General features: G+C 60.4%; 2 protein-coding genes across 2 annotated transcripts in view; both read right to left on the reverse strand.

The window, feature by feature from the left end:
- Nucleotides 1-3,267, reverse strand: part of PRC1 (protein regulator of cytokinesis 1) — an 8,226-nt gene extending 4,959 nt beyond the window's left edge. Inside the window, 7 exon segments of the mRNA XM_015428747.1 lie at nt 24-160; nt 256-403; nt 1,725-1,874; nt 1,979-2,149; nt 2,226-2,459; nt 2,577-2,853; nt 2,984-3,267. Of these exon segments, the coding sequence (XP_015284233.1) occupies nt 24-160; nt 256-403; nt 1,725-1,874; nt 1,979-2,149; nt 2,226-2,459; nt 2,577-2,853; nt 2,984-3,267 (1,401 nt within the window).
- Nucleotides 3,268-7,414: 4,147 nt separating this feature from the next.
- Nucleotides 7,415-13,172, reverse strand: part of VPS33B (vacuolar protein sorting 33 homolog B (yeast)) — an 11,539-nt gene continuing 5,781 nt past the window's right edge. The window contains exons 9-21 of the mRNA XM_015428757.1: nt 13,153-13,167; nt 12,450-12,536; nt 12,253-12,343; nt 12,031-12,105; nt 10,257-10,321; nt 10,101-10,155; nt 9,964-10,010; nt 9,651-9,783; nt 9,438-9,511; nt 8,974-9,075; nt 8,774-8,849; nt 8,028-8,147; nt 7,415-7,807 (exon numbers count right to left, since the gene is read on the reverse strand). Coding sequence (XP_015284243.1) covers nt 7,728-7,807; nt 8,028-8,147; nt 8,774-8,849; nt 8,974-9,075; nt 9,438-9,511; nt 9,651-9,783; nt 9,964-10,010; nt 10,101-10,155; nt 10,257-10,321; nt 12,031-12,105; nt 12,253-12,343; nt 12,450-12,536; nt 13,153-13,167 — 1,020 coding nt within the window. The 3' untranslated portion in view covers nt 7,415-7,727. The remainder of the gene's footprint in view (nt 7,808-8,027; nt 8,148-8,773; nt 8,850-8,973; nt 9,076-9,437; nt 9,512-9,650; nt 9,784-9,963; nt 10,011-10,100; nt 10,156-10,256; nt 10,322-12,030; nt 12,106-12,252; nt 12,344-12,449; nt 12,537-13,152; nt 13,168-13,172) is intronic.

Consider the following 13,172-nt stretch of genomic DNA (forward strand, 5'->3'; position numbering starts at 1 on the left):
CCCCGCAGGACTCCCAAGGCTACCTCCAGGTCCTGGAAGAGGCGCCAGTTCCCCTCCCACTTCCGGACGGCCTCAAAGAGCTCCTCGTGCCTCTCAAAGTGGAGCCTGATCCGTGCGATTTCCTCCTCATGTTGCTGTAACAGCTCCTCAGTAAAGTCGTCTGCAAAGGAGGAGGAGGAGGAGGGAAAAGGAGATGACAAGAGCCGCCGAGGGCAGGGAGGACAGAGTGCGGGCAACTACCGGGCAGGGACTCACCCTGGTCGTACGGGCCGAACGCCTCCCTCTGCTCCTTGCCGTAGAAGCACTTGTCCCAGTAGTCCGCCAGCTCCACCCGGATGGCCTCCACCATGTTTCGGATATTCTGGAGCTTCAGTGTTTCCAGGCGATTCAGTTCTAGCTGGAGCTAAAGACGGACAAGATTGGAGTTGGCTCTCAAGCGAAGCGGGGAGTGGTCTGGTCAACCCCCCCCCCCTCCATGTTCTCTGCACGATGCAGGAGAGTCCAGCGTCTCCTCTGCTTGTGGAATTTGAAGCAAAACTCCTGAAGGGATTTTGTTCTGGCTGTAAATTAGCAGCCTCCCCTGGAACTGACTGCCCCGCCAAAAATGGCACCTGTCTGTCTGATCCCTAAAATCATAGAGTTGGAAGGGATCTCCAGGGTCATCTAGTCCAACCCCCTGCACAATGCAAGGAATTCACAAATACTTCCCAAAGGCAAATTCAGTATAAGGCGGCTTCATGCACTCATGTGTACACAGGACAGAAGGAACCCAGACCCGTCCATTGTAACCTGTAACTACAGGCTTCCTCGGGAGGTGGTGGGCTCTCCTTTTTGGGAGGTTTTCAAACAGAGGCTAGGTGGCCCCATCTGACAGCAAGGCTGATTCTGATCACGAGGGGGGGGGGCAGGAAGGGTCGCATCAGTGCTAAGTTTTGTGCCTGGCCCCTTTGTGGTGGGGCCTGCAGGCACAACCCAAGATCTGGGTCCATTTGACTTTGGCAGCAGCACCAGCAGGCTTGGAAATAAGTGAGGGGACCTTGCCCAAATAGATTAACAGAAAAGTGAACCAATGAAAGTGTCTACTTGAATGCCAGTTTGAATGTAAGATTCCTATATAGGATTGGTTCGAGGAAAGACTAGAGATCTGAAACATTTAAATATCTGGGAAAAGTGTTGAAAGAGAGATACAGATTGGTTGAATTTGGAGCAGACTGTTTTTGACAATACAAGACTGTTAGAGGGAGATAGACTGAGAGAGTCTGGAGCAGGCTGCTGTGCGGAAATCTTATCGACCTTTGGGTTTTTTCTATGAAGGAATAAGTGGTTTTTTATTAAAGTAAAGGTAAAGGTTCCCTTGTTTGAAAGCCGGTCAAATACGACTCTAGGGTTGCGGTGCTCATCTCCGTTTCAAAGCCGAAGAGCCAGCGCTGCCCGAAGACGTTTCCGTGGTCATGACTAAACACCAAGGCGCACGGAACGCTGTTACCTTCCCAACGAAGTGGTACCTATTTATCTACTTGCAATTTCTTGCTTTCGAACTGCTAGGTTGGCAAGTTTTTTTGTTTTTTTTAACCAGACACTAAATGACATTATGGCTCTAATGTAGTCTCTTTTGTTATTGTATTATGCTGTGGGTATCTAGCACACATCTGGATAACTTTGCACATCAGACTGTTTTGGGGATTGTGTGTTATTCTTGTGGATTGACAATCCAGGATCCTTACGGCACTGAGGGTCTGGCTCCTGGATCCCGCCATGCAGGGGACAAAGGACTCTCTCTCTTCCGTCGGCACCCGCAGCCGGTCCCAGAGCACCAGGATCTTGGAGCGCAGCTCTTCACACAAAGCCTCATTCTGAGCTTTCCTGACCTCCAGCTGAAAGACAGGAGAAAACCAGCTGGGGTGGAACCGAGGACCGAGCGGGAGGCGGCTTGGCCCAGACGGCCTTCCAAGTGCCATGACCCCCGCCCTCCCCGCACCTGTCGCAGCAGTTCTTTCAGGGCGGCAATGTTCTCTTCTGAGAGGCAGAAGGCGTCCTCGTCCTCACACACGACGTCCCGCTCGAAGCTGGTGTCGGGGACGTGCTCCAGCTCCTCCATGCAGAGGACGATCTTCCGCTTGGTGCCCACAAACTCTGCTTGCCGGCGCTCCTGGGGGCCCAAGCAGGGAGTCAGCACCGCCCAGGGCTGCCTCCCCCCAGACCCCCACCACATCCACCCAGCTGACCTTCTCTGCCCCCAGCGCTGCCAAGTGCCGCTGGAAGCAGTCCAGCTCCTCCAGGGTGGGCACCGCATTGGCGCAGATGCCGGCGGGCGCGCGAGAGAGCAGGTCGCACAGCTCCAGCTCCTGCTCCCGCAGGGCCTGCAAGGCCTGCTTGCGCTCCTGCTTCTGCTTCAGCAGGGCCTCCACGTGGGTGCGCAGGACCTTCTCCAGCTCCAGGATGGTCGCCTCCCGGTCCTCCTGTGGGGGGGGGGGAAGGGGAGGAGGAGAAGAGGAGGAAGGACAAAGGCCATGGGGGGGGCTCAAGGGGGCCCAGGACGGCCCCTTCCCCCCTCCCCCTCGGGCGCCGCCCCTCACCTGGAAGGGCGCCAGCTGCAGCTCCCGGCAGAGGGTGGCCAGCTGGCCGCGCCACACCTGGATGCTGCGCAGGAGGCGGTTCTTGAGGCTCTGCTCCTCGGCGATCATCTTGGCCAGCAGCTCCTGCGGGGGGGGGGCCGGGAGGAGAAGTCAGCCAGAGCCCTCCCCCCCCTGCTCCAGGCGCTGCTCCTCGGGGATGCCGATCTCCTCCCAGATGTCGCGCAGCTGCCCCAGCGCCTCCCGCAGGCACGACACCGACTCGTCGGCCAGGCCCTCGCTGCGGGGACGGAGCGGGCAGGCGGTCACCTCGGGCCGCGGGAGGGACCACCCGAACCACCCACCCGACCGCCCGGCATGGTGCCCGCCCGGTCCCCCCACCTACCTCCGCCGCATGCCTGCCCTCCTGCCTGCCTGGCCCGCGCCCCGCCTCCCTTCCGTCCCGCCGGTCGGTCGCTCGGTCGGTCCCTCCGGTCGCTCGGCGTCCCACTCGCGGCTCGTCCCTCCACCGACGGCGCCGCCTCGGATTCAAATCGGGCCCCGCCGCGCCCCGATTGGCCGCCGCAGCCAGGCGCCGCCCCGCCCACAACGGCCCTCGCCGAGGCTGGCGTCCCACCCAATGGGGCGCCGAGGGCCCTTTCACCGCGGCCAATCGGGCGCCGGGAAAGGGAGCGCGACTGTCCCGCGAGCGCATGCGCACTGGGCCGGACGAGGCGCGTCCTCCTGGCCTCCTCCCCCGTCCCCCTCCCTCCGCACCCCCGCTTCAGTCTGCGCATGCCCGAAGCCTTGGGCTGCCGCTCGCCCGCGCCCTCTACAGGGAAAGGAGCGTCCCGGCGCGCTTCGCTGCGGCGCGGAGGAGGCTGCCTGCCGCCCCCCGGGATGAACCTCCGGACGAACGGCGCACCACGGGCGGGGCTGCTGGGGGCCGAGCGAGCAGGCGTGGGCACGGCCACTGAGCGCTCAGGGCCCCCTCGGATTCTCGCACCTGGGCTCTGCCTCAAACCCCCCCCCCCCTTTAAAGCTCTGCGTTGTCCTTTGCGGCATCTCTGGCCTGCATTGCTACATGGAGATTTGGGGGGGGGGTGGAGCCTGAGGAGGGCGGGATTTGGGACTTCAGTGGGGTTGGTACAAGGCCATAGAGCCTCTCTGCCACAATGGCCATTCTCTCCCCGCCAGCCACCATCTGGAGGGTAGTCAAGTTGGCAACCCCTGTGCGCCCACAGGTTCTAGTCTTATGGGAGGGGGGGGAACGCCCCCGCTCTGCACTCCCCCACCTGTCCTTAGTGTCATAGAGGTGAAAGGGACCTCCAGGGTCATCTAGTCCCACCCCTTATACCCACACACACACACACACCCGTGACCCCTGCTCCTTGCCCAGAAGATGGCAAACAAAACCCTCCAGGATCCCTGACCAAACTGGCCTGGAGAAGACTGTGGTGATGAGCATTTCCCTGGGCGTGTAAGAAAGGGCCACAGGAACTGAGCCCCGAGGCAACCCTTCCTGCCCTCCCTTCTCGTGATCTGCCTAAGTTCACAGAGTCCGCACTGCTGTCAGATGGGGCCAGAGAAGGAGAGCCCACCACCTCCCGAGGAAGCCTGTCCCACCGAGGGACCGCTCTGTCAGGACGTTCTTCCTATTATCTAGCCGAAAACTCTTTTAATTTCAGCCTGTTGGTTCTGGTCCAACCTTCTGGGGCAACTCCATACCATCCTCTATATCAGGCATGTCCAACTTCGAACAGGGAGTGATCTATTTTTTCCGGCCAAAAGTGCCGGAGATCTACCACCATGAAAATAAAGTTTCAAATCAGATTTTAACCCACTAAAGTTGGGTTCCACCACGCCCCCCCCCCTTTATAATGCACCTTCTGTCATTGACTGGTAAGCAAAATAAACAAAAACAAAACAGAGAGACGAAGATCCAGAAAGAACTGCGAACATTTTTTATTTTTTATTTATAACTTTCTTTAACTGTGGGGCTGGTGATCTACCTCTGACCCCTCCGCGATCTACCTGTTGGACATACCATCCTCTAGACGACAGTCCTCCAGGTACTACTTGAAGATGGTGATCCTATCCCCTCTCAGTCGTCTCCACTCCAGGCTTAGACATCCCCAGCTCCTTCAGCCTTCCCTCACATCTTCGCTGCCCTCCTCTGGACACATTCCGGCTTGTCTATGTCCTTAAATTGTGGTGCCCAAAACTGAACACAGTACAGCTAGGTGAGGTCTAACCAGAGCAAAGAGATACCCTCACCTGGTGTGAACCTCTCTCCTGCCCCCCTCCCCCCAGCGCTCTTCTTTGGAAGGAAGGGGCTCCAACCCCCCTTCATCGCCTTGGCTGCCCGGCTCCTCCTCTGCTGCTCCGGCGTCTCCTGTGTGAGAGAGGCGGGCCAGAACAGCGCAGGGAATTCCTTCCTGATGCTGCACCGGAGCACTAGACGGGGCCGCTCCCGGACTGCCAGTTGGACTTCCCGTTCCTTCCCTGAGGTCCCAGGCAGTGCGACTGGAGACAGGCCTCTGAGCCCAACGGGGGCCGTGGGTGCTCCGGTGGGTTCCGGCCCGGAGCTCTCCCCCAGGTCTGCCGGGAGAAGGGGCTCCTCCCCGCCCGCTCCGAACTTGACCCGAGACCCTCAGGCACACCCAGCCTCTCTGCCTTCCTCCCCAGTGCTGCTGTCCCCGGCTGGCCGGTTGTGGGGCCTGAGCCCTGTGGGGGGGAATGCAAGGACCCCCTGCCCGAGCCGAAGGGGGCAAAAGGGAGGGGCTCCCTCACCTGGTGCTCAGCTTCTTCCCGAGGGAAGGCCTGATCTCTGAGGGGCTCGCTCTGTGGATTTTGGGCAGTGGCCATGGGACTCCCCCAGGCCCGAGAGAATGCTTCTGGCCACCCAGTGAAGGGCATCTGCCACTGCGCAGAGTGCCAACAGCACTGTCCCACGCACGTCCCGGATGGGCTGCAGGTGCCAGGGGCCTCCCACACTGGCAGCGGTTGGGCTCACGGAGTTCAGCTGCGGATTGTGTGTGTGTTTGGGGGGGGAGGGGGGACTCGCTCCCATCTGGAAGATCCTGTGGTCACTGAGGCAGCCAGGAGGCCCAGAGCTTTCTGTAAAAGTAGTCAGTGAGACGAGGTCTGATCTCTTTCGCTTTACTCCTTCCCGTGCCTCCAGGAAGACATCTGTATTAGGCTCAAGAGCTCTTTGCTTCCGGAACCAACTGTGCCACTAAGGAGGCCACTAAGAGGCAGCTATAGTGAGCATTTTTTTGGTTTTCTGTGCATTTTAACTGCCACTGAACTATAGGCCTTGTTTTTAAACCTTCCCCCTAAACTCCTTCAATAAAGCTCTGTGTTGCTTTATGGTGTGTGCTACTCGGGGAGTTTCTGAGGCCAAACCCAGGTACAGCTCAGTTCTGTGACTGCACCAGGGCAGGGTCCTGTCCCAGCACTTGCAGCTGAGTAGCCAGAGCTGCCCCTTAGAAACCCTTCACCTGCCTGCATGATAAACACCGCCCACTGTTCAAGTGCCTGTCACCAAGTCACAGCTGTTGTTTTTAAGTAGCAAGGCCTTCTTTCCCCAACAGGTTAGAAAAAGAAGCCGCTCCTTTCTCAACAAGGCAGGACCCCAGGCACAAGCAAGCACACCAGCGGCAAGAGTTCTGTCACAGGCCATGATCCAACCACAAGGGGCACGCAGCCACGGCCCAGCCTGCCACTGAGTGGAAAGGGCCGTGTGCGTCTGTGACTGGAGCAAGGAATACCCAGGACGGGAACGGACGCGCCCCTTGGCCTGCAGTCCTGAGGAGAGTGGGAGGGGAGGAGGAGGAGGGCTGCAAACAACAACCACAAAGTCAAAACTGGCTTGGAAGGCAGAAGGGGGGGGGGGATGATGCTGGGCAGGAGCAGCATCTGGGGCGGCGCAGGGAAGAGAGGCCTGGGCGTATCAACAGCGATGGGCAGAAAGGCCCAGCCCCGGGCCCCAGAGAGGAAGCTGCCTCCCCCGCCCCCGTGCTGTGAGGGTGGGAGACGAAGGGCGGAGGCACAAGCGCCCCGGCGCCAGGGGTGGGTGGGGGAGCCCAGTGCCAGATCCAACCTCGTCACCCCATTCCCCCACACACACACATTCCCTGCTGGGATCTCTGCCCAGCTGCAGTTCTACCAAAAAAGGCAAAGCACCCAGGGGGGCAAGCAACAGCCTGCTGTCTTTCCCCGAGAACCCCTGAGTCCCAGCAGCTTCCGTGGCTCTCCGGGACCTGCCCCTGCGTTCCTTTCCTGCTCACCACCCCCCTGGGCCGGGCTCCTTTCCTCTGGCTGCCCTCGGCACGTGCCGCAGCTTCCCTTCCCGTTATAGAGCTCAGCAATCGAAGCCACATGGGCTGAAGAAGAGGAAAAGCAGCCTGTCTCTCTCTTCCCAGCCAGTCCTGGAGGAGCTCTCCTGCCCGTCCTGGCTTTGTGCAGAGCAGGGGCAACGGCAGCAGCTTCATGGGCACCTGACGACTCTCTGAGTCCTGGAAGGCAGGCCGGCAGGCAGGCAGGCAGGCCGCTGCCCCCCCCGCCTTGGGGGCTCCAGGTCCCTCCTCGGCCCGTAGGGGGTTCTGGGCTCCTCTCCGTAGGGGGTTCTGCAGCCACAGGGCTCCCTTCCGGTGTGGCCTCCTCCTCCTCCTCCCCACACCAGGGCCGGAGCTCAGGAGCCTCTTCTGCTGCCTTCACTACAGGGCCACCCCCCCCCCCGCCCTCACGGTGGCCCCAGCAGAGAGGGGCAGCCTTTCAGCCTCAGTCCTCCGGGTCAGCGGTTCACTTCTGCCACCCCCCACCCCCTCCCAGTAAGGCACACGCATCAGGCTGCACGCTTCACAACCGTTTATTCTGATGTCAGACCAAAACAGGAGACTCCGACCACACACCGCCCCCTCCCACGGCCAGCAGGGAAGCGGGAGCAGCGGGGTAAGAGTCGTCCCCCCACCACCACTAGAGGCAGGCAGAAGCACGTCACTCCCCGCAGGAGGACCAGGCCTGGTCTTCACCCTGAAGTGCTCCTTCCAGGGGCCGGCGGCGGTGGTTCCAGCGGGGTGCCAGTCAGAAGGCGGGTCACCCGGGGAGGAAGACCAGCACCCTCCTTCCTTCCTTCCGAAGCAGAAGGCCACCCCCCCCCCAGGCCCTCCGTCAAGCTCTGCTCTCTGTCATGGCTTCCAGCAACCGTGCACTGCTGGTGATGGCTGTGGTCAGGAACACAAACCTGAGCCCTAGAAGGAGCAAGGAAGGGGAGGGGGGGGAAGGGCAAGTCAAACACCGCCTGACAAGCGCCTGGCTGGAGCCACCGCCCACCAGACCCTTCCCACGGGCGGGCGGGAACGAGCCAGGTGGCTCCGCAAAGGTTTTGGGCCCCAGCAAAGGAGGCCTGCACACTGCGCCCCTCGGGAAAGCTGCCGCCTGCCCCCCCCCGGCCCCTGCTTTGCTCAGTACCTCTTTCTTTGCCCAGGAAGCGGAGCGCAGAGATCTCCGAGAAGGTGCAGCCCCCTAAGAAGACGGCCAGGATGATGCGCTGGGAGTCCCAAGAATTCTCCTCTGCCGCTGTGCCTGGGGCTGGGGGGGCACACAGAAGCACAGGACCCCAGTGAAGCAGAGGAAGCCGCCAACACTTCCCCCCCCCATGACGGGCCAGAGGCCCTCGCTCGCGGGGGGGGGGCAGCCGAGGGGCTCCGCAGGGGTCTTTCCCCACATCTACCGGACACATCAAGGGCAAGCGGGAGCCACGGAGCAGAACGACCTCCGAGGACAGACCGCCCGAGTCCTCTTTCCAATCCCAAGCAGGAGGAATGCTGGCGCATCCGGATTCTGCCCCTCACTACCCGAGTGGGAAACAGCAAACCCGGCCAAGGAAGGACAGGTGGGGAACGATTCGGGGGACTAGCCCAGGACTCCGGGCCAGATTTGAAATTGGGCTTTTATCCCATTTGGAGCTCCTTTCTACATTTCTGTATGAATTGTTTATTTAACTTGCATTAAAGAGTCTTCCATGAATGCTGAAAGGGATTAAAAACACAGCAGCTTCCATTGGCTTAGGCCTGGGAGATCATACGTGCTTTTGGCACTGGGCAGTCTCTCTCGTGGGAGCAGGTTCCGGGGCTGGGGGCCTATATCAGGAGGACCCTGCAAGGACGAAGGGGCAGCCCTGAAAAGCGGCGGCAGCGGCAACAAAAGACACTTGCCTGCGGCAGCGAACTCATTCCCGCTCAGCAGGCGCACGGCCTCCTCCAGGCCCTGCCAGCTCCTCCGCTCCAGCACCTGGCAGGCAGAGAGGCAGGAATCAGGCGGGAGGTGCCTAGAGGGCACTTCGGCCTCCGCCCACCCAAGCCCCCGCAAGAAGAACAAAGAGGGCTCTCGCCCGCAGGAGGGCCTTCGCGGGCACCTGCTCAACCATCTTGCAGCTCAGTGGGGTGTAGGCACCGCTGAAGACGTAGGCCATGTCCTGGGGCACCTTCAGATCGTACTCTCCAGCCACGCGCGGGATCTGGGGGAGAAGGAGAAGAAGAGATTGGATTTATATACCCCATGGCCCTTCACAACCCAAAGGTGTCTCAGAGCGGCTTACAAACTCCTTTCCCTTCCCCTCCCCACAACAGACAGACACCCTGTGAGGTGGGGTGGGTGGGTGGAGAGAGCTCTTAAAAGAAACTGCTCTTTTTCAAGGACACCTCTTATCAGAACTACGGCTAGCCCAAGGCCATCCAGCAAGGTGCAAGTGGGGGAGTGGGGAATCAAACCTGGTTCTCCCAGATTAGAGTCCGCACACTTAACCACGACACCAAACTGGAGCATCATGCCACATCGTCCACTCCCTCCGGGCCCCTCTTCCCCCAGGCCCGTACCCACCAGCCCCAGCTTCTTGCTAACGGCACGGAAATTGCTCTTCCTGGCCAGAGAACTGAAGGCGTCCGAGAGCTTCCCTGCAAGAGCAGAGCAGAGGGGGAAGGGGAGTCAGAGCCCGAGGCGGGGGGCAGCAGGTGTCTCCGGGGCAGAGGCTGCCTCCCGCAGCGATCTGGCCGCCCCCCATCCTTCCTGCCTCCCCCCCCCCGGTCCCCTCACCTGCCGCTCGGTCAGTCACCGCCTTGCTGACTTTGCTTTCCACGGCCGTGAGGGTCTCCCCAGAGACCTGCTCCGTGAGCAGCCCGATGCGCTTCAGGTTGTGAAAGGTCAGCAAGTGCTCCGGTCCGTAGCTCTGGCGGGGAGGGCAGAGGCGGCGTGAGGACGAAGGAGCCCAGCGAAGGAGAGAGCAGCACACGGGAAAGGCCGGGCAGCAGGGGAGCCATCACGGGGCCATGGCCCAGGCGTCGGAGGGGGACTCCAGGAAGGACCACGCCCAGCTCCTCACCCACCGCCCCGCCCCCAGAACCCTCACCTGCAGGTACTGAGTCCGGAGGGAGCGGTAGTCCTTGGGGCTGAGTCCTAGAGCAGCCGGACACAGGCAGAGAGGTCAAGGCACAGCCGGGGGCAGCTGGTGTGTTCCCGAGGCATCCCCCGCAAAACGGCACCTACCGTTCTCTGTGATGGACAGCAGGCACAGCAGACGCAGGCTGTCAGTGGGGGAGACCTGCCCAACAGCAGGGAGGGAGGGAGGGAGGGTGAGTGGACCCCTTGGCCTCCAAGCGTCTCCCCCCCCAATGCACGGCCCTCCCACCGGCCCGTCCTCACCTGCCGGTCGATGTGCTCTTCAATGAAGCCGATGCTCTCCCGGATAGCAAACCCTTCCAGAAGCGCTGGGGGGGGGGGGGGTGAGAGAAGGGGGGGAGGAACGGAGGTCAGAGCTGGGGCCACCTCCCATCAGGCCCCGCAAAGGGCTCCCTGCTTCGGCACCTTCCAGCCCCTCCACAGGTGTGGAGCAGGACTCAGGCCGGAGGCCAGCAACGCTCCTGGAAGGTCGCAGGTGCCCCCTCCTGAAGAAGCCAGAAAGAGCTGGGGGGGGGCTGCTGCTCCCCAGTTTGGAGGGGCAGGAAAAGCCCTTTGTAATCTTCTTCCTGTTCCCCAGGAGAATGGCCGCTTTTGGTATCCGGTACTGCCACAAACCACAGGCGTGACAGCTGACCCACAGCTATGGGGCCGTTCCAAAGGAGACCCCAGGCAGCGCTGGACTGCTATCGGCAAGGGACTTGGACAGTTCTCCACACACTGAAATGCACCCTGGGTGCGGCTTCCTTTTCATATGCCGTGCAGCAGGTCCAGATGGGCGGGCGAATCTCAGTGTTCCCTCTAAGCTGAGTTAGTGTGAGCTCGCTCACAGTTTTTTAGCCTCTGGCTCACACATTGTTTGTCTCAGCTCCGGAAGGATGTGGCTCCAGAGCAAACTAATTCATCACTCGCTCGCAACTTTCATGTCAGGAGCTCACAAAGTGGAATTTTTGCTCACCAGACCCCACAGCTTAGAGGGAACACTGGCGGCCGTGTCTGTCTGTCTGTGCCAGTAGGCCAGAGCCAGAGAGTCCAGCAGCCCCTGAAAGACCTAACACAATTTGGGGCAGGGGAGGAGCTTGCGGGAGTCACTGCAGTCACTTCTTCAGGTGCAAATGGGTTGCTGTCTTACTCTGTCTGTAGCAGTAGAAACGAGCCAGAGTCCAGGAGCTCCTTAAAGACTAGCACAATTTGGGGCAGGGTTATGAGCTTCTGTGAGCCACTGCTCACTTCTTCGGGTACTTCAGTATCTAAAGAAATTTATTTATTTGTTTGTTTTATTTTATTAGTCTTTTTACCCTGCCCTCCCCGCAAGCGGGCTCAGGGCGGCTTACAAGAGGGCAACAATGCCCACGTATAAAACAAGACTAAAACAACTTAAAACAAAAATGCAGAAGTGAGCAGTGACTCATGAAATCTCCTGCCCCTGCCATCCACTCTGTTAGTCCGTCAGGTGCTCCTGGACTCTTGGCTCTTTTCGTACCCGAAGAAGTGACTGCAGTGACTCAGGACAGCTCCTCCCCTGCCAGCAGCTGTGCTCCTGGACTCTCTGGCTCTTTCCCCCTCCTACCGGCAGACTGACAGGGCCCCCCGCCCAACCTGGATCCATCTCCATGGCAGCGAGAAGCTGTGTGTGTGCCAAAGGGCCGGTTCTGTTCTGCCAAGCAGTCCCAACACACACGGCAGTATTTGGAGACGTGTTGTTGGGCAGAAATTCCACGGCGGTATCCTGGAGACCTGCGGCATTCACTGGGAAGCCAGCAGAATACACGTCCGGAGGCTGGAGAGGCCAGTGACGCCAACACCCACCAGGTGCAGGGAATGACCCGCTCTAGACACCCTTCCTGTTCAAATCAAGCACACGGCCGGCCAGGTCATACACTGGGGCAGTCCGACAGTAAACGGGGACGCCACGAAGCCCTGAGAGGTACCGGAAAATGTGCACATTCCCCAGCGGTGGCAGAGACAAGGTGACGAAGGAACGGCCAGTTGGCCGGGCCGCAATCAGGCCTCCGCTTACCGTGCTCTGTCTTCAGCAGCTCCTGGAAATCTTGTTTGGTTTTCTTCTTCATGATGGATTCACAGGCACCGATATCTGCAGGCGCAACAAGGGCTGTGCCTTGACCCACCGTCCGACACCCCCTCCCCCCCCCCCCAGCTCCTCTTCCTCCACCTCAAACACAGCCTCGCACCCCCACCCCACCCCCCGCCCCCCAGGGGAGGGAGGGAGGGAGAGACCTACGCAGGCTCAGCAGGCGATGTTCTTGCTTCAAGCCCTTCAGCTCCTGGGACACAAAGGTCTTCATCTGCTTGATATCCATCCCACGACGTCGCTGCAAGACGAGAGGGCATCACGTGACCAGGCAGCCCAGGGACTGCTCCCCCCTCCTCGTGGCCCCTCTCCCGCAAGCCTGCTCCCCCACCCCCCCGGCTGCTTACGTCGTACTGCGCCTGCAGATTCCGTGCCTTTTGGCTCAGGAACCCAAAAACGCTGGAGAAGTGCTCGTTGCGGATCTTGTTGAACACCTGTGGAGACGACACACGCGAGCTGGTGAGTGCCGGGACGAGGACCTGGGAGACCCACTCAGCCACTCAGCCCTGCCAGGTGCCCTCGGGCCAGTCCCGCCCTCGCAGCCACTAACCTATCTCTCAGAGTAGCTGTGAGGACAAGGTGGAAAACACTACAGTGGTGTGGGCCACTCTGGGTCCCCACTGGGAAGAAAGGCACAGTAGAAATCGATTCCGGTGGGTCACGTGTGGGTCTGAAGCAGCAGAGGAAAGTTTGGGCCCAGAGTGGCACCTTTAAAACCAACCGAGTTTTATTCTGGGCATCAGCTTCTGTGAGCACGCACTCTGACCAAGAATAAAACTCTGTTGGTCTTAGAGGTGCCACGGGACTCAAACTCGGTTCCATAAATGAAGTAAGTATCTAAAAGGTACGCGAGAGCTTGATGAGTCCCCAAGGAACCCTCAGCAGCAGCTGCCGCCTCTCTACAGGAAGCCGAATCCACACCTGACCCTCAGGACTCGCCCTCGTTCAGGAAGGCCCCCGCCTGGGCTCTCGGGAGCCCTTCGGTCTTCTCACCAAGCTCGCTTGTGCGCAGGGGGGTGGGGGGCGGCACCCAGCGGCAGCCAGACAGACCTTGTCCTGGGCATTCAGCA

The sequence above is a fragment of the Gekko japonicus genome, unplaced genomic scaffold, assembly GCF_001447785.1.
Source record: "Gekko japonicus isolate JY-2015 unplaced genomic scaffold, Gekko_japonicus_V1.1 scaffold773, whole genome shotgun sequence".
In the NCBI taxonomy this organism is placed as follows: domain Eukaryota; kingdom Metazoa; phylum Chordata; class Lepidosauria; order Squamata; family Gekkonidae; genus Gekko; species Gekko japonicus.